A 24,886-nucleotide genomic window follows, 5' to 3' on the forward strand; every position below is an offset into this window, starting at 1 on the left:
GCGAAGCAAAACACGAGTGAAAGTCTGACCGCGGGAGGTCAAGGTCAGCCACTCACCTTGTACCCCTGGATGATTCCATTGTGCGCTCCAGCAGGAGGGGGGTCCCACGTCACCTCCAGCTGAGTGGAGCTCGTGGGCCGTACCACTACGCTCTGGGGGGGCGCCGAGGGCACTTGTGTGGCCCAACGGGGAAAAGGAAAATCGTGAAAAAGTTAAAACAATCGGTCAGTTACGCACATGGGCAAAGTGTGTGCACGCCATACGTGGGATCTTTGTCTTGGTTTGTATTTGTTAGCATGGGGAGCAGTGGTGTCGCGGTTAGTGTGCTGCGCTACGAACCCGGTGATCCGAGTTCGATTCTCGCTCACGGCCAACACACCAGTGACGATTATCTGAACCGGTCCTGGACTTCCCCTAGGTCGACTCGGCCTCAACTAAGTGCTGTACCTGTCGCGATGTGCACACATCGCCACTCGGGAGAAAAAAAACGTGGCCGGATGTGGTGCTGGCCACCCACCCGTGCTAATCTCTAGAGGTGCTCGCGAACAGCACTTGCCCCAACAGCCCGTTAAGGCTACATGATTGTGTCTTTGTCAGTGCGCGTGTACCCAACGCGCTTGCGGAGCGGTGGCGGAGCACCCCGTGGGGGCGAGTTCGATCCCCGCTCGCGGCCAACATTCGGTGACGAAAGACCGAACCACCCGGGCGGTCACAAGATCGACTCAGCCACAAATGAGCAACCGGTGGCGTGTGCAAACGTCGGCTTTGGGGAGACAAAGACGGCCGGGCGTGGAGCTGGCTACACCAACACCTCGTGCATTTTGCCAGCCTTAATCGGTGCACTTGCCCAAACGGTATGTGTAGGCTATACGGGGAGCCCTCATCTTTGTGTGTGTTTAATGAGGTGGGGTGAGGGGGGGCTACCTGCTTCCCCCACGTACACCTGGAGGGGAGCAGTGGGGGGTCCTTCTCCCGCGGCGTTGTAGGCGCTGACGATCACCTCGTAGCGGCGAAACTTCGTGAGTTCTGAGCACACGCAGAGACACACACACGCACACACACAGTGAGCACAAAGACACAGACTGCCCCCGTGCAGCCTGAACGGACTGTTGGGGCAAGTGCTGTTCGCGAGCAGCACCTGTGAAGGCCTGCACGGCACACGAGGGGTAGCTGGCCAGCACCACGCCCGGCCGCCTTTGTCTCCTGAGTGGCGATGTTTACACATCGCACCAGGTACTCGTTTGAGGCTGAGTTGACCTAGAGGAGGCCCGGGACCGATTCAGATAATCGTCACTGGCGTTGGCCGTGAGCGGGAATCGAACTCTGGTCGCTGGGTTCGTAACGCAGCGCGCTAAACGCTACACTACCGCTGCCCAACACACCCATATATACACACACACACAGATACACACGGCAACACACACACAGATACACACGGCAACACACACACACAGATACACACGGCAACACACACACACACACGGCAACACACACACACAGATACACACGGCAACACACACACACACGGCAACACACACACACAGATACACACGGCAACACACACACACACACACACGGCAACACACACACACAGATACACACGGCAACACACACACACAGATACACACGGCAACACACACACATACATACACACGGCAACACACACACACACAGATACACACGGCAACACACACACATACATACACACGGCAACACACACACACACAGATACACACGGCAACACACACACACAGAGATACACACGGCAACACACACACACAGAGATACACACGGCAACACACACACAGATACACACGGCAACACACACACACACGGCAACACACACACAGATACACACGGCAACACACACACACACATACACACGGCAACACACACACACACAGATCAACACAGCAACACACACACAGATCAAAACGGCAACACCACACACCACACACACACACGCGCGCGCGTTATTCTTCTCGTGCTTTGTTTGCTTTGGTCTGACACGGCTGCCCAGCGCTGCTCATTTGAAGTCTGAAATCAAGCACGGGGCGCAGGCAAGACGAACAATGCCTGCTGGGTGCGCAGCGAGTCACGGAGGAGACGGGGGGGGGGCACGGGTGACCAGGAGCACGAACACTTTCTCTGCCAAACCCACGGCCTTGGGCAACCCGGTTCCCATTTCCGCACTGCCACTCACAGCCCACGCTCGCAGCGCATTCATCTCGCACGCGCGCGCACCTCGTAGACGCAGGGCAGCACACACGCAACGCGTGCACGCTCCTCGAGAACAAAGATCCACCCCCCTCCCTTGCGTGTAGCCTTAAGAGACTGTTGGGGCAAGTGCTGTTTGCGAGTAGCGCCTATGAAGGCTGGCTACGGCACGCGAGGGGGTGGGTGGCCAACACCACGCCCGGCCGCCTTTGTCTCCCCAGTGGCGATGTTTTACTACACACCGCACCGGGTACTCGTTTGAGGCTGAGTCGACCTCGGCGGAGGCCCAGGACCGGTTCAGATAATCGTCGCTGGGTGTTGGCCGTGAGCGGGAATCGAACTCGGGCCGCCGGGTTCATGGCGCAGCTACACCACACACACACACGCGCACGCACACGCGCGCGACCGTGCCGCTTAATCACCATCCAAGGCACGACACCCTGAGCCTGCGCGCTAATGAAGTCCGATGAGCCGTTAAGAGCGGAGAGTAATTGCGGGATGACGACGATGATGACGATGATGATGATGATGGCGATGACGACGACGACGATGATGACGATGACGACAACGATGACGCACGTGTGTGTGGCGTGCGCGTGTCACGTACGAGAGAGCTCGTATCGCCGCATGGAGGAGTTGTTCAGGATCTTCGTGTCGTACTTCGCTGCGCGGGGGGAGCAAAGTGGGAGAGAGACACGAGGGTCAAGACACGGGGATTCGTCTAGGACGCCGTCATCATCATCACCATCATCACCGTCTTACTGCGATCGTGGCGTGTGCGTGGTCTGTCATGCGTTGTGTGAGTATGTGGGCCTCCCGTAGGTAGACTCGGCCTCAAATGAGTACCTGGTGCGGTGTGTAAACATCGTCACTGGGGAGACAAAGGCGGTCGGGCTTGGTGCTGGCTACGTCACCCCCCTCGTGTTACGCGCTAACAGCACTTGCCCCTGCAGTCTGTTACGGGCTATACGGGGGGGGGATCTTAAACTGTGTGTCCGTGTGTGTGTGCGCCCTGTGTGCGTGTGCGCCCTGTGTGTGTGTGTGCGCCCTGTGTGCGTGTGCGCCCTGTGTGTGTGTGTGCGCCCTGTGTGTGTGTGCATCCTGTGTGTGTGCACCCTGTGTGTATGTGTGCACCATGTGTGTGTGTGTACCCTCTGTGTGTGTATGTGTACCCTGTGTGTGTGTGTGCGCCCTGTGTGCGTGTGCACCCTGTGTGTGTGTGTACCCTCTGTGTGTGTGTGTGTGCGCCCTGTGTGTGTGTGTGCGCCCTGTGTGTGTGTGCACCCTGTGTGTGTGTGCGCCCTGTGTGCGTGTGCACCCTGTGTGTGTGTGTACCCTCTGTGTGTGTATGTGTACCCTGTGTGTGTGTGTGCGCCCTGTGTGTGTGTGTGTACCCTGTGTGTGTGTGTGTACCCTGTGTGTGTGTGTACCCTCTGTGTGTGTGTGCACCCTGTGTGTGTGTGTGTGTACCCTCTGTGTGTGTGTGCGCCCTGTGTGTGTGCGCCCTGTGTGTGTGTGTGCACCCTGTGTGTGTGTGTACCCTCTGTGTGTGTGTGCACCCTGTGTGTGTGTGCGCACCCTGTGTGTGTGTGTGCACCCTCTGTGTGTGTGTACCCTGTGTGTGTGTGTGCCCTGTGTGTGTGTGTGTACCCTGTGTGTGTGTGTGTACCCTGTGTGTGTGCACCCTGTGTGTGTGCGTGCGCCCTGTGTGTGTGTGTGTACCCTCTGTGTGTGTGTGTGCACCCTGTGTGTGTGTGCGCACCCTGTGTGTGTGTGTGCACCCTCTGTGTGTGTGTGTGTACCCTGTGTGTGTGTGTGTGCGCCCTGTGTGTGTGTGTGTACCCTGTGTGTGTGTGTGTGCACCCTCTGTGTGTGTGTGTACCCTGTGTGTGTGTGTACCCTGTGTGTGTGTGCACCCTGTGTGTGTGTGTGTACTCTGTGTGTGTGTGTGTGCGTGCCGAGTGCGGCGCGTGGCGAGCGCGGTGTCGCGAGCGTGCGGCGAGGAGCGCGCTCCGTCCTCACACAGCAGCTGCGCCTGCATGGGCGAGGGGTTGATGGCGAGCGCGCTCTGGGCGTGCGCCCCCCCCGCGCCTCCTCCGTGCCCCCCCCCCGGCGCCCCCCCCGTGGCCCCCCGGCTGCGAGGGCTGCGCGCTGGGGGGCGCCGCCGGCGTGGCCGCGTCCGCCACCTCGCGGTAGTGCACGCGGTACCCCAGCAGCACCCCGTTCAGAGACGCCGCCTCCGGGGGCTGCCAGTGCGTGTGTGTGTGTGTACACGTGTGTGTGTGTAGACGTGTGTGTGTGTGTAGACGTGTGTGTGTGTGCACGTGTGTGTGTGCAGGTGTGTGTGTGTGCACGTGTGTGTAGACGTGTGTGTGTGCACGTGTGTGTAGACGTGTGTGTGTGCACGTGCGTGTGTGCACGTGTGTGTGTGCACGTGTGTGTGTGCGCGCGTGTGTGTGTGTGCACGTGTGTGTGTGCACGTGTGTGTAGACGTGTGTGTGCACGTGTGTGTGTGTGCGCGTGTGTGTGTGTGCACGTGTGTGGGTAGACGTGTGTGTGTACGCGTGTGTGTGTACACGTGTGTGTGTGCACGTGTGTGTGTACACGCGTGTGTGTGTGCACGCGTGTGTGTGTACACGTATGTGTGCACACGTGTGTGTAGACGTGTATGTGTGCAAACAAAAGTTCGACAGTGTGTGCGCGTGTGATGATGTTCATGCAATGTTTGTTCGTGTGTTCATACGTGGGCGCGTGTGTGCGTATGTATCAGAGTGAGCATGCGAAACAGACACAAATAAAAAAAAACTGATAAATTAGTCGCAACAAATAATTACCGTTGGAAACTTGTAATCCCACTTTGATGCGCGGTATTGACGTCGCCATTGAGCCTACGGGCCGCGTAATTACGCGTGACGCCAACGATCCGAGCCGAGAACACGCGGTGCTAATCCCCCCAACCCCCAGCCCCCCCTCCCCTGCCATCATCAGCACCGAGCAGGCGGGCGGACAGAGGTGGGGGGGGGTGGAGGAGGTGAGTGCGGTGGTGGTGGCAATAGATAGTGGCGGAGGTGGTGAGAGTGATGGAAGTGATGATGGTCGTGGAGGAGGTGATGATGGTCGTGGTGAGAGTGGTGGTGGTGATGATGGTCGTGGTGAGAGTGGTGGTGGTGATGATGGTCGTGGAGGAGGTGATGATGGTCGTGGTGAGAGTGGTGGTGGTGATGATGGTCGTGGTGAGAGTGGTGGTGGTGATGATGGTCGTGGAGGAGGTGATGATGGTCGTGGTGAGAGTGGTGGTGGTGATGATGGTCGTGGTGAGAGTGGAGGAGGTGATGATCGTCGCGGATTCTGGGAATGACAAAACCCCCATCCCACCCCCCCCCCCCCAACCGACTTGCAAATTGCCACCATAAATATTAAAACAGCCACAAATCTTATAACGAGCACGGAGGAGCAATGAGCAAGGAGGAGGAGGAGGAGGCAGAGATGAGGACTCGTTCATTTATTTTGTCAGAGTCTGGATTATTGACGCCGGGAGTCGAGGCGCCCTGCTAATGAGGCGGGAGGGAAATCGCTGCTGCAAATGAGCTTTGGGGCTGCCGTCGGGAAATGCGTTGCTCACCCACTCCTCTCTCTCTCTCTATTTAAAACAGAAATAAACCGCATGAATATTTAAAATGATAAATAAACAGTTAAACGCACTCGTGGTAGGTTAATAGGAGAGCAAAAGGTACAGCGACATCACGGGGGGGGGGGGGGGGGGTTAGTAAGTAACAGTGAAGAACCGCGATAGATGTCGGAGTCGCACTTCAAGCGTCTCAGGACGGACCCTGCGATGATTCCTACCCAGCCACGCTCGGCTCGTGTCGTCACCCCACTCAAACGCGAGCGTTAATAGCACCGCCGCACCTCTGCGTGTGTCCGCCTGCGTGTGCGCGCCTGCGTGTGTGCGCCTGCGTGTGCGCGCCTGCGTGTGCGCGCCTGCGTGTGCGCGCCTGCGTGTGCGCGCCTGCGTGTGCGCGCCTGCGTGTGCGCGCCTGCGTGTGGCTGGAGCTTGGTGGAGACACGTGGATCTGGTGCGGTGCTCCATTACCTCCCACTTGAGCAGCACGGACGTGGTGCTGTGCGGCGACACCAGCACGATCCTGGGGGGTCTCTCGGGCGCTGGGGTCGGGGGTCGGGAGGTGAGAAGCGGGCAGGGACGTTACGGGACGAACCCAAAAAACACACCAAGCCAGAGCGCACCTAGCCTGGCACAAGCACGGCGGAGACCTTGCGCAACTTATCCAGTAACCGGCAGCTGTCAGCGCTTTGCCCTGTGAACTCGACTCCCGCTCCAGGCCACGATGGAATGAAGAGTGACGGGGGTGCTGGTCGCTCACCGGCCTGCAGGGTGGCGATCTCCTCCGACTCCTCGCTCCAGCCGCTCGCGCCGACGTCGTTCGTGGCCGAGACGCGGAAACGGAACGTCGTGTACGGCCTGAGCCTGCACGGACACGTGCGCGCACGGACACACGCGCACGGACACACGCGCACGCACGGACACACGCACGCACGGACACGCGCGCGCACGGACACACGCGCACAGACACACGCGCACGCACGGACACACGCACGCACGGACACGCGCGCGCACCGACACACGCGCACGGACACACGCGCACGCATGGACACATGCGCACGGACACACGCGCACGCACGGACACACGCACGCACAGGACACGCGCACAGGACACGCGCACGTACGGATACAAGCAAGGACACACGCGCACGGACACACGCACGAACACACGCACGAACACGCGCACGCACGGATACACGCACGGACACACGCACGGACACACGCACGCACGGATACACACACGGACACACGCACGGACACACGCACGCACGGACACACGCACGGACACACGCGCACAAGGCACACGCACGCACGGACACACGCACGCACGCACGGACATATGCGCGCACGCTCTCAACACACACCGAAAAGACAAAGATCCTCCCCCTACAGCCTTGACAGACTGTCGGGGCAAGTGCTGTTCGCAAACAGCGCTTACGAAGGCCGGCACGGCACACGAGGGGGTGAGTGGCCAGCACCACGCCAGGCCGCCTTTGCCTCCCCAGTGGCGATGTTTTTACGCACCGCATCAGGTACTCGTTTTGAGGCTGAGTAGACCTAGGGGAGGCCCAGCAGCGGTTCAGATAATCGTCACTGGGTGTTGGTGGCTGTGACGAGCAGAAATCGAACTCGGGTCGCCCGGGTTCGTAGCGATACCGCTCCCCATTCACCACACACACGCTGCGCACGCTCGCTCGCTCGCTCGCTCGCTCCACCACACACGCACGCTCACCCCATGACGGTGAAGGCAGTGAGGTTGGGAGGGATCCACGCCACGTGAGTCCTCCAGCCCCTGCCCGGCGCCTGTGCCCCGCCGCCGGAGGGGGCCGCAGCCGCCGCCGTCCCCCCGCGCTGTCCGCCCGTGCCGCCCGTGCCGGTGGCGCGCGTCTGGAGGGTGAAGTGTCGGAGCGGCGCCGCGTGGTCCCCGCCTGCGCCCCAGCTCAGCGTCACGGCGCGCGCCGTCACGGCCGCGTGCGGCGTCAGCACGGGGCGGCTGGGAGCGTCGGGGCGACCTGGGGGGGCGGGGGGGGCGCAGGGCGGGCGTGTGGTTGTGACGTGGCGGCCTTCATCGGTTGACGCTCGCAAACGTCTCGCACCGTTTGAAGAATTCCGTGGGAGACCGCTGTTGGTGTACAAATCATCCGCGCCTCCACAAACGGTCGGGCAACCCGCCGGGCCTGGCAGTGGGGGCCGCGTACGTGGCGTGTGTCCCGCCTGCCCGCCCCTCCCCCCCCCGCGGCGCTCACCTCGGCTCGTGGTGACGATGACGGAGAGCTCCGCGGCCTCCCCGTAGCCCCTCCTCGTGCGCGCCAGCACGCGGAAGCGGTAGGCCGACTCGGGGAGGAGGTCGGCGGCGCGGAACGAGCGCGGCGCGGCGCCCAGCTCCGACACGATGGCCGCGCGCCGGTTCGACGACTCGGGCCAGTAGGAGACCTTGTAACCTTGTGGGGGGCGGGGGGGGGGCGGGGGGGGGGGGGCGGGGGGGGGGGCGGGGGGGGGGGCGGGGGGGGGGCGGGGGGGGGGGGCACAGGGAAGGGGAGGCGTGGATGAGACGAGTCCGCGCGCGGTCGCCCTTCCTCCGTCGCGGGTCAAAACAGCCGACGCGCTCGGCCGCTCCATGTCCATCCCGCGGTGGAGGACGCTGGAAGGTGGCCAAGGGACGGCACCTCCACCGGGGAGACGGAGCGACGGAATCAGCGCGGGGGCGTAAGGCGCCGGGTGGACTGCCGCAAGCCGCAGCGCAGGGTCGTGTGGAGGAGGTGGCGGGCGGCTTGGACAGGGAGAGAGGCCTCAATCCAGCAGTGGACTGAACATGGCTGATCATCAAAAGCCTCTCGTGTCTGTTGTGGTTTGACTGCTCTGGTTTGTTGGGTGAAGGTGGCGGGGGAGGGGGGGGGGGGCGCCCCAGGGAGGCGGCCGTACCGAGGATGACGCCGCTGGGCTCGGAGGGGGGCTGCCACACCATGAGCACCGCGCTCGCGTTCACGTCCGGGAAGAGGACCCGGCCCGGCGGTCCCGGCACTGCCCACACAAAGACAAAGGTCCCCCGTACAGCCTCCCGTCAGCAACTGGTGGGGCCAGGCGCTGTTCTGGCGAGCAGCAGCATCACCACCGCCTATGAAGGCCGGCGCGGCACGCGAGTGGGTTGGTGGCCAACACCACGCCCGGCCGCCTTTGTCTCCCTAGTGGCGATGTTTACACACCGCACCAGGTACTGATTTGAGGCTAATTCGACCTAGGGGAGGCCCGGGACCGGTTCAGATCATCGTCACCGTGGTGTTGTCCGTGAGCGGGAATCGAACCCGGGTCACCAGGTTTGTAGCGCAGCGCAGCGCTAACCGCTACACCACCGCTCCCCTACGACGACTACGACACACACACACGCACACACACGCACACACACACGCACACACACGCACACACACGCACACACAAGCACACACACGCACACACACACACATACACACGCACACACACGCACACACACGCACACACACGCACACACACACGCACACACACGCACACACACGCACACACGCACACACACACACATACACACGCACACACACGCACACACACGCACACACACGCACACACACGCACACACACGCACACGTATAACATACCGTTACTCAAACACTCGTTTCACAAGGGACCCTTTGCCTTGAAAAAGTGATGACTCCGCTTGTGCGTGTGTCCTGTCCCCTCAGCTACAGCTCCTCAACCCTCCCCCCCCCCACTTTGCTTAACCCCCTCACTCCCCCCCTCACCCCCCCCCCCCCCTACCGGCGCTCACCGTCGTCGAGCGTGCGCGCCACTGCGGGCTCGGATGCGCGCGTGCCGTCGCCGGCGCGCGTGTAGGCGCGCACGCGCACCTCGTACACGGCGTGCTTGCGCAGCCCCACGAGCGACGCGTGGCGCGCCCACGTGCCCGGCACCAGCTTCACGAGCCACGCGTCCTCCGAGGCGTCTCCTCCTCCTCTTCCTCCCTCCTCATCTTCTTCCTCCCCCGCTTCCCCCTCTTCCTCGTGATCGTCGCCCCCGCCGTCATAGCGGCCGTCCGCGCCGTCTCCTGCGTCGGCGGTGGCGCCGTGATGCGGCACCGCCCGGTACAGCACCTGCGGCGTGAGCGATGGGGGTTGGGGGGGCGAGGTGGGAGGGGGGGTGGTGAAGGGGCCGGAACCGATCCGGTGCACCGCTGTGCCACTGCAGCAGCAGCAGCAGCAGCAGGAGTAGCCGCTCCACCTGACTGTCACCGGGGTCACTCTGTCGTCGAGTGTGACCTCGCCAGGTGCGGCCAGAAACCGTCTGTGATAAAGGGCTTCGTAGCTCATCGGTCACGACGCTGCTCCACAGCGCTGCTGGAGTACAGCAAGGCCACCACAGCCACCACCACCCGGCACCCACCCGGCACCACCACCTGTCACGCAAGGCGCTTGGGACGTCAGCGGGCAGTGTGTCAAGACGCCCACCTCGGGCCCAGGTGAAGAGAAACTAAAACTCGATTCTATTTATTTCACCAGGTAAGGCCCCACTGAGCTGCACAGCTATTTTTCAGAAGCGACCTGGCCATCACGAATATCAGCCCATTGAAGTGGCTCATCACGTGGAAATGTATATCAGCCAAATACTCTAAACGCGCGATGTTGATTCTAAACGCGGAGGAAAAAACCGGAGGACTCTGGAGAAAAATCCACTTGACCACGTAGAGGGAGAGAGAGAGAGAGAGAGCTGAAAACTCCAAATATACAGCAGGCGTCGTCATTGTCAGGATGAAACCCACGACCTCGTGTATACCAGGCGAGGTAGTTAACATCTTGCCACCTCGGCGCCCGATAACACATCCAGGGCGTTAGCGAGGCCCGGGGCGAGGAGCCCGTAGGTGGTGACCCTGCCACGTGGCAAGGTGAGCGGCGCTCACCTTGAAGCCCAGGATGAGGCCGTTGCGCTGGGCCTCCGGGACGGGCCCCCAGTCGACCAGGAGGGACGTGGGCCCCGTGGCGTTGGCGCTCACGTCGGAGGGACCGGCGGACGGGGCTGTGGCGGGCAGGAGGGGCGGTGGGTTATTGCAGCTCGTCAACTCGTGCCCACCCCTGTGCTAACCCGTGCCAACCTCGTGCCCGAACTCCATGTCAATTCGTGCCACCCCCCGTGTGACACCGTGCCACCTTGTGCCGATCTATGCCAACCCCCGCACCACTTCGTGTCAGCCCGTGCCAACCCCGTGCCAACCCACGCCATCCCGTGTCAAAGCTTTGTCACCCCGTGTCAACCACGTGCCAACCCACGCCACCCCGTGTCAAGCCCGTGCCACCCCGTGCCACCCTCTACATTAGGGGTTGGCAACCTGCGGCTTCGGAGGCCACATGCAGCTCTTTAAGCAGCTGCTTTGCGACGTAGTGTAACGTGTAGTGTAATAACGCTGCCTGCCGACGGAAAAGTGGTACTGACAGGCAGAGGGCAGTACACACGTCAGCAGAGGAAGTATATACCGGGGGGGGGGGGGGGGCTGAGGAGAACTAAAGAGAAGCTCAGTAGGTTCCAGAAAGGGGGCGGAGCGAGGCCACGCCTGGAGGGTAAAAGGGGGCCCGGGGCGAGAGCTCGGGGCTGTTGCTGGAAGTTGACCCCGCCTCGCCGAGTCGCTGTTCGTCACCTTCGTTCACCGCCGTCTTAACCATCTTGAGATGCTGCCAGCTAGACAGCCTGCCAACCGTGCCAGCTAGGCAGTGCCGTCGAATGAGACGGATGTGCGACTAGCGTGTAAGCACGGAGGGCGTTTGTAGTTCCCTGCTGTGTGAGAGTGAAGAAGGTGCCTTAACGATCCCTGCCTCCGCTCTTGAAGTATTGCGTTTTTGTACCGAATTCGAACGAAAAACCGAACGGCTCTTCTTGTTATGTTTGGTTTGCCGGCCCGTGGCTCTGCGATGAATCCCCCCCACCGCCCCGCCCCCCCTCGGCGCCGCTCCGTGACTCACCGGCCTCCTTGGTGAACCCCGACACGGGCTCGCTCCAGGGCCCCGAGCCCACGGCGTTGTAGGCCTGCAGGCGCACCTCGTAGGGCACGTGCGGCCGCAGCGGCGCCAGCGTGGCCTCGCGCTCCGAGCGGTCGGGCACCGTGCGGTCGACGGGCGGCTCCGAGGGCCCGCTGGCGCGCACCACGCGGATGCGGTAGCCGAGCGACTCGGGCATGCCGTTGTACTGCCACTCGGCCAGCGGCTGCGCACGCGGAGGAGACACGCGTTGGTGGGGGTGCATCGCACTCACTCCCCGCGTCCCTCGCCACCATCACCACCACGAACTGGTCCCACCGTCATCACCGCCAACACCTCCACCGCCACCGCCATCATTGTTGCCGCCACCGTCAACACCTCAACCGCCACCAACACCACCACCAGCACCGTCGTCGCCACCAACATCACCGCAACCGCCACCGCCACCGAAATCACCACAACCATCAGCACCGCCATCATCACCGCGACCGTCACCGCCACCACCGTCGCCGCCGCTGCGATTGCCGGTGCCGAGGTTGTGCAGGAAAGCCACTCACCACCCAGCGCACCCACAGGCTGGTGGCGCCCGCCGTGCGGACGCTCACGTTCTGGGGAGGGACGTCGGGAGGCGCCGGCAGCGTTTGGATCCAGCGGCTCGGCAGGCTGGGGGCGCTCACCCCCCCCACGCCGGCCTGGCGCAGGCGGAACCTGAACCCCCACGGTGATGACACGGTGGGGGGGGGTCATCTCAATGGCGGGGGGGGTCATCTCAATAGGGGGGTCATCTCAATGGGGGGGGGGGGTCATCTAAATGGGGGGGTCATCTCAATGGGGGGGTCATCTCAATGGGGGGGGGAGGCATCTCAATAGGAGGGGTCATCTCAATAGGAGGGTCATCTCAATTGGGGGGTCATCTCAATGGGGGGAGGTAAACTCAATGGGGGAGGGGTCAGTAATTCAGAGTCGCTAGATAAATTGAAGTTTGCTTTGAAAAACCAATCTCTTTCAAGTGGCCTTCCTGCTTTAGTGAGGTCGGCTGCCCCTGGTTCTGTTTTAGTTTCCTGCTTTCCATGCATTGCCCATTGGGATCCTAGGATGGAATGGGCGAATTTTAAATTTGACCTCATATCATCTCACAGGGGGGAAGGTGACAGAGGAGAGAGGAGCCGCATGGGGAGGTGAGGCAGGTCCAGTGGGAGGGTGAGGAGTTGAAAAGTGGGGTGATGGGTTGAAGGGTGGGGTGAGGGTTTGGGGTGAGCGTTGAAGGGTGGGGTGAGGATATTCAATTCAGGGCTGAAGTGTAGGGGTGGGTAGGGTCAGAGGTGAGGGATATGGGGGGTGGGGCGTTGGTGTGTGTGGTGGTGGGGGGGTGAGAGTTTGGAGTGATGGCTGCTGGTGTGAGAAGTAAGATGGGGGCGGGGGGTAGTGGGAGGGGTTGGGGGGGGTGATGGTGAGGGGGGTGGAGCGGTTGGGGTGGAGCGGTTGGGGTGAGCCTCACCTGTAGAAGGTGTAGGGGTTGAGGTTTGGGGGGTGGAGCGGTTGGGGTGAGCAGGTTTGGGTGAGCCTCACCTGTAGAAGGTGTAGGGGTTGAGGTTTGGGGGGTGGAGCGGCTGGGGTGGAGCGGTTGGGGTGGAGCGGTTGGGGTGAGCCTCACCTGTAGAAGGTGTAGTAGGGGTTGAGGTTTGGGGGGTGGAGCGGCTGGGGTGAGCAGGCTGGGGTGAGCCTCACCTGTAGAAGGTGTAGGGGTTGAGGTTTGGGATCTCGATCGACCTCGTGCTGGGGTCGTTGTCCATCTCGAAAACTTCGCTCCACTCGTCACTCTCGTCCACCAGGCCGGTCTGCAGCAGCGCACGAGCACACAAAGACAAAGGTTCCCCCCCCCCCCCGGTATAGCCTCAACAAACTGGTCAGGGCAAGTGCAGTCGGCGAGTAGCACCTATCAAGTTCAAGTTCATTTATTAGTTATATAGCCCTGTGAGCCATTCGGCTCTAGAATCGGGTGCAACCGCAACAAAAAACATGAGCAAGAATACATCTTATAGTGACTATGTGATTGTGCAAACCGAAAATCCAAGAAAAGACAGCAAAATATTGCAGAAAAAGCACCGTACACCAACTTCTTAGGTTCTTTCGGTAAAGCCACGCAGAAAGTAAAATAAAATAAAAACAAAAATCACGACGTTTCGGAGGCAACACAAGTCTCCGTCATCAGGTGGGACCGTCACAGCCAGATTAGCTATATCAAGTGAGGCAATGATTCAAGATGTAATCCCTTAAAAGCGAGTTGAGGGGGGAGGGAGAGGGAGGGGGGAGCTCATCAGACTATGGTAGCCAATGAAAGGAACGTATCGGGAGGGAGGGGGGGCGAGGCCAAAAGGGTGGGCGATGGACGTGGAAGCGCTTGTGCGCAAGCGGCCAATTACTGCACACGCCAACACAATGGAGCGATTGTGCGCAAGCGGCCAGCCACTGCACCGCTGGGCGAGGTGAGGAATGGATCTCAACAAAGAGGGCGACGAGTACGGGATGCCGCGTGGCTGGTGCGAGGCAGAGGAGAGCGAAAGGAGGACAGAGAGAGGTGGAGAGAGAGGAGAAGGAGACCTCTGCATGCAGATGCGAGCTACCGTCGGAGGCCGCAGGACTGCGAGAAGGGCTGGGTGCAGATGCAGCACTTGTCGTAATTTTTAAAAATATTACATAGAAAACAGGAGGAACATAGATTTAGAGTAGGGAAAGAGGGGGTAGAGAAAGGGGGGGGGGGGGAGAGAGGGATGGGGTAAGAAGGAGGAGAGCAGAACGTGAAATCTTTCATTTAAACAGGGAGGGGGGGTACATAAAGCAAAGCATTGCAAAAAAACGAAATGATGAACTAAGCAAAGTGCCGGCTACACCGAGCATCTTCTTGTTTCCTCTGATCGTGAAAAAAGGAGAGAGAGATGAGAGGGTGAGAGAGAGTTGGAGACAGAGGAGAGGGACCTCATTTGGTGCCATCGCCGTTTCTACGAGAAGACGGAAGGGAACAAGAGAGGAATGGATGTCGAGTGCCAACGAGGTGGATGTTGAATCACAACAAGGTGGATGTTGACAATGGACATGACGTCACGACGAGGTGGATGTTGACAATGGACATGACGTCACGACGAGGTGGATGTTGAGGAGTCACCTGGGACTCCGCCAGCCAGCGCAGGATGGAGGATTTCCCGTCAAAGCCGGAGCGGAACTGCAGCACGACGGAGCGTGGAGTCACCGTGCTCACCGCCGCGATGGTGGGGGCCCCGGGCTGCTCTGCTTCGACATCGCACAACATCACAACACCACAACAACATCACCACAACAACACCACAACATCACCACAACATCACCACAACAACACCACAGCATCACCACAACATCACCACATCACCACAACATCACCACAACATCACCACCACATTACCACAACATCACCATAACATCACCACAACATCATCACGGCACCACATCATCACCACAGCATCACCACAACACCATCACCACCAGCATCACGCACGCACCGGGCGCGACTCCGCTGGTGACGGTGGCGCAGGACGGGGAGCCAGAGCCGGCCTCGGTGCGCGCCGTGACGCACAGGCGGTACGCAGAGTGGGGGGCCAGGCCCCCCACTCGATGCAGCTGTATCCCCGCGGCGAGGTGGTGCGTCACGCGGCTGTGCGTCGTGTTCACCTGTTCCCACGACACACTGTAGCCTGTGCACACCATCACACAGAGGAGTAAAGAAACATCCCCCCCCACTCCTAATAGCCTTAAGGGGCTGTAGGGGCACGGGCTGTAGGGGCACGGGCTGTAGGGGCACGGGCTGTAGGGGCACGGGCTGTAGGGGCACGGGCTGTAGGGGCACGGGCTGTAGGGGCACGGGACGCACGGCGCATGTGTCTCACTCGGTGGAGACTTTTTTTTTTTACACGTCGCGCGAGGTACTCATTTGAGGCTGAGTCGACCTAGGGGAGGCCCGGGACCGGTTCGGATAATCGTCACCGGTGTTGGTCACGAGTGCGGAATCGAATTCGGGTCGCCGGGTTAGCAGCGCAGCGCGCTAACCACTACACACCACCATACCAGGGCCGTAATTATAATATAAATTTGGGGGGACATCCCCCCAAATATTCAAATATGCTTAAAATGTCCCCCCAAATATATTGCTGTGAAAAAAGAGCTATGCTATGTAAATAAAAACAACAATTTGCTAAACTTTGGCCACATTATCTGGACTTGTCCTCATATAAATCAATGCATAGATTTCTGTTTATATGATTGTGGTTATGGTTGTACTTTATTCATCTCTAATCTCTGCCATTACATACAATGACACAAGAAATGGTAAAAAAGTAAAAACAGAGCAATGTAATACAATAACACTATTAGACAATATTGTAAAATATAAATAAAAAGTCCATCCCATGTGTTAGTGTTTTTAAAATATTTTAGGCAGGAAATGAGTTTTCAAATTTTGATATTTTTCTGGGTTGGGACCCCCAGACAACCTGGAAGATTTGGTCCCCCCCCAATGTTGATTCCATAGCTATGGCCTTGCACAATACACACCACCACACAAGCCACCACACACACCACACCCCGTATACCCCCACATGCCTGTGGCCTGTTCACCGTCCACCACATCGCACACCACACAACACACCACCACCACGATGCACGCCACCACAGCTGAGCCAATAGCTTCGTCTCCCTTGAAGGCAGGTGAGAGGGGGGGGGGGCCCATTGAGATTCACTCTCTCATTGAGCGAGCTTGTTTGGAGATAGAGAGGGTGGGGAGGGGTGGGGGTTGTGGAGAGAGGGGAGGGGGGTAGGAGGAAGAGGTCGGAGAGAGAGAAGGGGGTGGGGGGGAGAGAGATGGGTAGGGGGGGGGTTGAGGGAGGAGGGGGGGTGGAGAGAGTTGGGGGAGCGAGGGGACGCGTACCCAAGAGGACCCCGTTCTTGCGCCGGGGTTCGTCCCAGCTGAGACGCAGCGAGGGGCCGTCCACGTCGCTCATCGTGAGGTTCTCCACGCGGCCCGGAACTGTGGGCACACAAAGACAAAGATCCCCCGAATGGCCTTCAATAAACTGTCGAGGCAAGTGCTCCTTCAGCGAGTAGCACCTTCTTGGTTCTTTCGGTAAAGTCACGTAGAAGGGAAATAATAAAATAATAAAAATAAAACATAATAAAATACAATTCTCACGACGTTTCGGCCACAACGCAAGCAGCTGTCCTCAGGTGAAGAACAGCTTAAATATACGCTGCCAAGCTTGGTGGTGTTCATTCAGACGCTGTCTTTCCGACAGACCTGTTCTTCACCTGAGGACGGCTGCTTGCGTTGTGGCCGAAACGTCGTGAGAATTGTATTTTATAATGTTTTATTATTATTATTATTTTATTATTTTCCTTCTACGTGACTTTACCGAAAAAACCAAGAAGATGAATCCCTGCAGTCACGAAAGCTTTAAATCGAGTAGCACCTGTGAAGGGCAACATGGCACACGAGGTGGTGGGTGGCCAGGACCGTGCCCAGCCACCCTTATCTCCCCAACGCTGATGATGCTCATTTGAGGCTGAGTCGACCTAGCACAAGCCCAGGACCGGTTCAAATATCCGAGTTCTATTGCATCGAACCAGGGTGACCATCGCTCCCCACCACCACAACGACACACGAACAACAGCCGCCGTTCGCCACTGACTGGCGGTGATATCACTGGAGCGATTGTGCCAGGCTGGGTGCCCTTCGAGGCGATTGCGTGAAAGTGTCGAGGGCTCGCTGGCAAGGAGGTCGCGCGTGTCAGACCCATCAGGTGCCATGGGTTGGCTGACCGAGGTGACGCACCACCCGTGCCCCCCACGGTGTGCCGAGGTGCTGCGATTTACCCGCCCCTCCTCTGTTGCTGGAGGGCGAATGCCCCCAAATGGCCACGAACCTCCTCCTCCGCCTCCCTCCTCCTCCTTTCTCCACTCCACAGAGGCCGACCGTGACACCGCTGGGACTAGTTATCTACAAGTCCACTCGGCTCCACATCCTGGCGTGCCATGAGCCACTTGGGCACGAAAGTCAGCGGTGACTCTCCCGCGGGGCCACTTTGGACAGCGAGTTCACGGAAGGCATTTTGACCAATCAGCCTTGCCTCTGTGCACGCACGTGTGCACGTGTACTCGTGTGCATGTTTGTGTACATCTCAGTCAGTCGACCCGTGGCACCTGCTGGGTCTGCCCCGTGACTTCCTGCCGGCGGGCGTTCGAGCACTTCACGTGGCCTCAACGTGCACCTAGCCTGGCACAGGCGTCGTGGTGATGCCACCGCCACTTATTGGCGAATGGCAGCTGTTGTTGTACACGCAGTGTGGCGGTTAGCGCTACGCCGCGCTACGAATCTGACTACCCGGGCCTCCCCTAGGTCGACTCAGCCTCAAATGAGTACCTGGTGAAGTGTGTGAACATCGCCACTCGGGAGACAAAGGCGGCCGGGCAATGATGCTGGCCATCCACCCACTCGTGTGTTGTTCCCACCTTCATAGATGCTCACAAACAGCACTTGCCCCAACAGTCTGTTGAAGGCTATACGGGGGATCTTTGTCTGTATACTGGGGGTCGGCGGGAGGGATAGGGGGTAGGAGGTGGGGGGGGTAGGCGAGGGGAGGGGGCGGGATGAGGGGTTCGTCGGGAAAGGTGGGGGGGCCTGGGGGAGGTGAGAATGCGGGGGAGGCGAGGGGGAGGGGTAGGGGGGGGGGCGAGGTGAGGGGTCGTCGGGAGGGGTAGGAGGGGGTCCTGGGGGAGCCGAGGGGAGGAGCTGGCGTGGGGGAGGGGGGGGGAGGCGGCGGAGGGGTAAGAGAGTGGTCGTGGTGTACGGGGGGGGCGGGGGGTAGGGAAGGGGAGGCCGCCTTTGTCTCTCTCGCCCGTACCGTCGTGCAGGGTGCGTGCCCGTGCCGGTGGGGCGTTCTCGGGCCCCTCTCCCGGCGAGGTCGCGCACCGCACCGTCACCGCGAACTCCGTGTACGCGGGCAGCCCCGTCGCCACGGCAACGTGCAGGGGGTCGGACGAGTCCGGCGCCACCAGCCAATCGGCAGCCGCGCCCGCATCCTCATCATCGTCGTCGTCATTGGCGACGGAGGAGGTGCGACGTACCAACAGCTGGGAGCCGGGGAGCGGGCGGGGGGGGTAATGGGGGGGGGGGGGACAAGGCAACAGCGTCACCATGGCAACAGAGCCCCCCCCCACACCCCCCCGTGAGCGCGAGCCACTTGAGCGACAGAGAGGCCCAACGTGACCCGAGAAACGGCGTCAGCCTCGTTACCTCGACCGCCTCTGCCGCCACTTAACGAGCCAGCGGTAATTGGGGCTAAATAAATAAATAAACGATGGCCATTTACGTTTCAGACCCAAAGCTGCAGCTCACTCTGCTGGGTGCCCGAGTGGCTGGGCGTGTGTCTGCGTGTCTGGGTGGGGGGATCGCTGGGTGTCTGAGTGACTGGGTGGGTGGCTAGTTGGTTGTCTGGGTGACTGGGTGGGGGATCAGTGGGTACCCTGTATGCGCGAGGGATCCCGTTGGTGCGTAGGGGATCTGGAGGTCGCCAGGTAATCTTGATGGCGCTTGAGTTGACGGCCTCAGCTTGGACCCTCTCTGGTGGCGCTGTGGGGACTGGGGCACAAACAACAACAACAGCAGCAGCAGCAGCCACTTAGCGGCAGTGACATCACCACGGCGCTTGTGCCAAGCTAGGTACACTTGGAGGCCACTTGAAGTGCTGGCAAGGCCCTGGGTTCACTGAACATGATAACTGTTATAAACATAGACAAAGTTCCCACTCATATCGCCTGGAACAGACTGACGGAGCGAGTGCTGTTGGCGAGCGCCTATTAATTGCCGGGACATTGCACGAGGGGTGGGTGGCTAGCACCACGAACGACCGCCTTTGTCTCCCCAGTGGCGATGTTCACACACTGGACTAGGTACTCATTTGAGGCTGAGTCGACCTAGGGGATGCCCAGGTCCGGTTCAGATGAGCGGGAATCGAACTCACGTAACCGGGTTCGTAACGCAGCGCGCAAACCGCTGCACCACCGCTCCCCATCCACACACACACACACGAAGACAAAGATCCCCCGCATAGCCTTAACAGACTGTTCGGGCAAGTGCTGCTAGCGAGCACCTGTGAAGGCCGGCACGGCACACGAGGGGGTGGGTGGGCAGCACCACACCTGGCCACACACACAGACACACACATATACACACACACACGTATACACACACAGACACGTATACACACACAGACACGTACACACACACAGACACGTATACACACACAGACACGTATACACACACAGACACGTACACACACACAGACACGTATATACACACACACAGACACGTACAAACAGAGACACGTACACACACACAGACACGTATACACACACAAACACATACACACACAAACACGTACACACACAGACACGTATACACACACACAGACACGTACACACAAACACGTACACACACACACAGACACGTATACACACACACCTCGTGTTACACGGCCATCGACAAAGAGAGAGACACGAGGAGGTAAGGAGCTCTTATCGTTCATACCTTATTCATGCCACGCAAATTAAAGCGAAGCGGAGTGCCCACCCTTTGCCCCCCTCTCCCCCAGTAATGTTCAATTAGCCAGCAATTAACATTTAATAAATGCTCGCAGAGTTCCCGCAGCTTCCGATCAAGGGCGCCTCTGGCGAAAATAACGCGACGCGGATTGCACGGGAACGAGGGGCGTGAGCGGGGGCCACGTTTAGGCGCTTGCTGTCACATCGCGATTGTCGCCGTCGTCATCATCATCGTCGTCGTCATCATCATCATCGTCGTCATCACCATCGTCATCATCATCATCATCGTCGTCATCATCATCATCGTCGTCATCATCATCATCGTCGACATCATCATCATCGTCGTCGTCGTCATCATCATCATCATCGTCGTCATCACCATCGTCATCATCATCATCGTCGTCATCATCATCATCGTCGTCGTCATCATCGTCATCATCATCGCTGTCGACATCATCATCGTCATCATCGTCGTCATCATCTTCATCGTCGACATCATCATCGTCGCCGTCGACATCATCATCGCCGTCGTCGACATCATCATCGGCGTCGAGGGGGTGGGTGGCCAGCACCACGCCCGGCCGCCTTTGTCTCTCCACTCTCCAGTGGTGATGTTTACACACCACTGCACCAGGTACTCATTTGAGACATGGGGTGAGTGACTGACGGGTGAGTCACGGGCGAGTGTTGAGTTTTGATGGGTGAGTGACGTGTGATTAGTGATGTGTGCCGAGTACTGATATGAGTGATGGATGAGTGACGGATGAGTGGCGAGTGATGGGTGAGTGAGTGACAGGTGAGTGATGGGTGAGTGAGTGCCTGGTGAGGACGCCCAGTTGGGGGGTGGGGGGGGCTGGGGGGTGGGGCTAGCCCTCACCTCCCTCCAGCGTGGCATCGCGGGCCGGTGGCGAGCTGTAAGGCCCTAGGCCTGCGCCGTTGTAGGCGGCCACGGCCATGGCGTAGCCGGTCCACACTCGCAGCTCCTCCAGGACGTAGCTGCCCAGCTCCGCGTTGGGGAGGTTCTTGTACTGGTAGTCGGCGCCTGAGTCGGCCAGCTTGTACCTGCAGAGACACCGGGAGAGACAGAGACAGAGAGACGCGGAGAGAGAGAGACAGGGAGAGAGACAAAGACAGAGAGAGACAGGGAGAAAAACAGAGAGGGAGAGAGACAGATAGATACAGAGAGAGAGAGAGAGACAGGGAGAGAGACACAGAGAGACAGGGAGAGAGATAGAGAGGGATACAGAGAGAGAGACAGAGAGACCGGGAAACACAGAGACCGGGAGAGAGACACAGAGACACAGAGAGAATGAGACACAGAGACCGGGAGAGAGACACAGAGACACAGAGAGAATGAGACACAGAGACCGGGAGAGAGACGCAGAGACACAGAGAGAATGAGACACAGAGACCGGGAGAGAGACACAGAGAGAATGAGACACAGAGACCGAGAGAGAGACACAGAGACACAGAGAGAATGAGACACAGAGACCGAGAGAGAGAAAGAGATAGTGCACATCACTCAGTCGGGAATTCCAGCTGCTGTTGTTACACTGCTTTTTAAAACTTTCCAATATTTTGTACAATCTCGGATTTGGATGAAGACCTGCAGCCTCTCATGCCGCTTTTCGCTTTTCAGTGTCCACGTGATACGGAGCCATACGTCACACAGGTCGTAGACAACAAAACGCAAGGTCGTAGGCAACCACAGGCAAGTCGTAGGCAACCACACACAAATTTTGATTTAAAGATTTCGTGACTGCAGTGATTCATATTATTGGTTCTTTCGGTAAAGTCACGTAGAAGGGAAATAATAAAATAATACAAAATATTAAACAATAAAAAATTCTCACGACGTTTCGACTGCAACACAAGCCAATCATCATCAGGTGTGAAATCCACAGCACGAACATTTTCTCGTTTAATATTTGTATTATTTTATTATTTCCCTCCTACGTGACTTTACCGAAAGAACCAAGGAAGATGAACCACACACAAGTTGTGGGCACCTGATGAGGTAGCCCTTGAGCGGCCCGTTCCATTGGCTCTCGAGGGGGGGCAGCCACTGCAGGACGATCGTCTCGTTCGTGCGCCCGGACGTGACCACTTTTCTCGGGGGGGCGTCCGGAGGCTCTTCGGGGAAGGAGATCCTGTTTGATGGCCAAGATCATCGTTATCATCATCATCATCATCACGGTCTTCGTCAGCATCATCATCATTACCACCACCATCATCATCATTACCACAATCATCATCACCATCATCATTATCACGGTCTTCATCACCATCATCATCATCATTACCACCACCATCATCATTACCACCACCATCATCATCATCACGGTCTTCGTCAGCATCATCATTATTACCACCATCATCATCATTACCACCACCATCATCATTATCACCATCATTATTATTACCACCATCATCATTACCACCATCTTCATCATCATTACCACCACCATCATCATCATCACGGTCTTTGTCACCATCATCATTTCCACCACCACCATCATCATTACCACCATCATCACCATCATCATTATCACCATCATCATTACCACCATCATCACCATCATCATTGTCACCATCATCATTACCACCAACTTCATCATCATTACCACCATCTTTATCATCATTACCACCATCCTCATCACCATCATCATTACCACCATCATCATTATCACCATCATCACCATCATCATCACCCACCATCATCATCATTATCATCTTCATTACCATCATCATCATCACCAGCACCACCAGCCATCTTATTTAATTAACATCACCCTTCATTATTGTAATAATCATAATTTACTGGCATCGCCGTCTATTAAAAAAAATATAATTAAAACATTTCACTCGAACAATGCCTTGGGATGTAAGATCTCGTGTGGAGCGGTGTCGTCACCGTCTATTTCATGACCATCATCACCGCTGTCATGGACATTGTCACTATGATATGGATCGCCATCATTCCTATCATCATCACCGGAATCATTGTCGCTACGATCTCTCATGATCGTCAGATGGTTGCCACTGCTGTGAGCAAGAGTGGGATGTGCCCACCCCCCCTCGCGTTCTGTTCTCGGCTCCCCCATTCTCCCCTCCCCCAGTGCCCCCCACCCCCGTGCCCCACCCCTCCCCCCGTGCCCCCCCACCCCTCCTCCCCCCGTGCCCCACCCCTCCCCCCGTGCCCCTCCCCTCCCCCCGTGCCCCTCCCCCAGTGCCCCCACATTTCGCTCTCCGCGCTGGGCTCCCCGGTGCCCCCTCCCCTCCCCCGTGCCCCTCCCCCCCGTGCCCCTCCCCTCCCCCGTGCCCCTCCCCTCCCCCAGTGGCCCCAGATCTCGCTCTCAGCGCTGGGCTCCCCGGTGCCCCTCCCCTCCCCCGTGCCCCTCCCCCGTGCCCCTCCCCTCCCCCCGAGCCCCCACCTCTCGCTCTCCGCGCTGGGCTCCCCGGTGCCCCTCCCGTCCCCCCGTGCCCCTCCCGTCCCCCCGTGCCCCTCCCCTCCCCCCGAGCCCCCACCTCTCGCTCTCCGCGCTGGGCTCCCCGGTGCCCCTCCCCTCCCCCCGTGCCCCTCCCCTCCCCCGAGCCCCCACCTCTCGCTCTCCGCGCTGGGCTCCCCGGTGCCCCTCCCCTGCCCCGTGCCCCTCCCCTCCCCCCCGAGCCCCCACCTCTCGCTCTCCGCGCTGGGCTCCCCGGTGCCCCTCCCCTCCCCCCGTGCCCCTCCCCTCCCCCCGAGCCCCCACCTCTCGCTCTCCGCGCTGGGCTCCCCGGTGCCCCTCCCCCTCCCCCGTGCCCCTCCCCTCCCCCCGAGCCCCCACCTCTCGCTCTCCGCGCTGGGCTCCCCCGGTGCCCCTCCCCTCCCCCGTGCCCCTCCCCTCCCCCCGAGCCCCCACCTCTCGCTCTCCGCGCTGGGCTCCCCGGTGCCCACGCCGTTGAGGCCGCTGAGGCGGAAGCGGCAGGAGCTGCCGGGCGCGAGCGGCGGCGTGGAGACGTTGAGGGAGTCCGCGGGCAGCCCCTGCAGCAGGATCCTCCACGGGGAGCCTGCAGCAGGGGACACGCAGCGCCGTCACCACACCACCACCACACAGCACCAACACCACACAGCACCATACAGCACCACCACCACACAGCACCACCACCACCACCACACAGCATCGTCACCACCACCACCCAGCACCACCATCACCCACCACCACCACACAGCGCCGTCACCACCACCACCACAGCATCGTCACCACCACCACCACCACCACACAGCGTCACCACATCCACCACCACTACCACCACCACCACACAGCACCACCACCACCACACAGCACCACCACCAAGCACCGTCATCACCACCACCACCACCACAGCATCGTTACCACCACCACACAGCGTCATCACCACCACCACCACTACCACCACCACCCAGCACCACCAC

The 24,886-nt window shown here is 59.4% G+C and overlaps 1 protein-coding gene across 1 annotated transcript in view; it reads right to left on the reverse strand.

Annotated features, from left to right (window-relative positions):
• The window catches only part of LOC144940803 (protein sidekick-2-like), a 223,213-nt gene that overhangs the window by 23,405 nt on the left and 174,922 nt on the right, over positions 1 to 24,886 (reverse strand). Inside the window, 23 exon segments of the mRNA XM_078867226.1 lie at positions 57 to 172; positions 925 to 1,026; positions 2,825 to 2,881; positions 4,240 to 4,327; positions 4,329 to 4,463; positions 6,311 to 6,381; positions 6,600 to 6,703; positions 7,572 to 7,851; positions 8,086 to 8,280; positions 8,762 to 8,860; positions 9,636 to 9,957; positions 10,761 to 10,876; positions 11,815 to 12,055; positions 12,387 to 12,537; positions 13,558 to 13,667; positions 14,993 to 15,114; positions 15,363 to 15,554; positions 16,784 to 16,882; positions 18,753 to 18,981; positions 19,374 to 19,489; positions 21,329 to 21,513; positions 22,461 to 22,601; positions 24,354 to 24,501. Of these exon segments, the coding sequence (XP_078723352.1) occupies positions 57 to 172; positions 925 to 1,026; positions 2,825 to 2,881; positions 4,240 to 4,327; positions 4,329 to 4,463; positions 6,311 to 6,381; positions 6,600 to 6,703; positions 7,572 to 7,851; positions 8,086 to 8,280; positions 8,762 to 8,860; positions 9,636 to 9,957; positions 10,761 to 10,876; positions 11,815 to 12,055; positions 12,387 to 12,537; positions 13,558 to 13,667; positions 14,993 to 15,114; positions 15,363 to 15,554; positions 16,784 to 16,882; positions 18,753 to 18,981; positions 19,374 to 19,489; positions 21,329 to 21,513; positions 22,461 to 22,601; positions 24,354 to 24,501 (3,419 nt within the window).

Source organism: Lampetra fluviatilis, chromosome 23 (assembly GCF_964198595.1).
Source record: "Lampetra fluviatilis chromosome 23, kcLamFluv1.1, whole genome shotgun sequence".
Taxonomy (NCBI): domain Eukaryota; kingdom Metazoa; phylum Chordata; class Hyperoartia; order Petromyzontiformes; family Petromyzontidae; genus Lampetra; species Lampetra fluviatilis.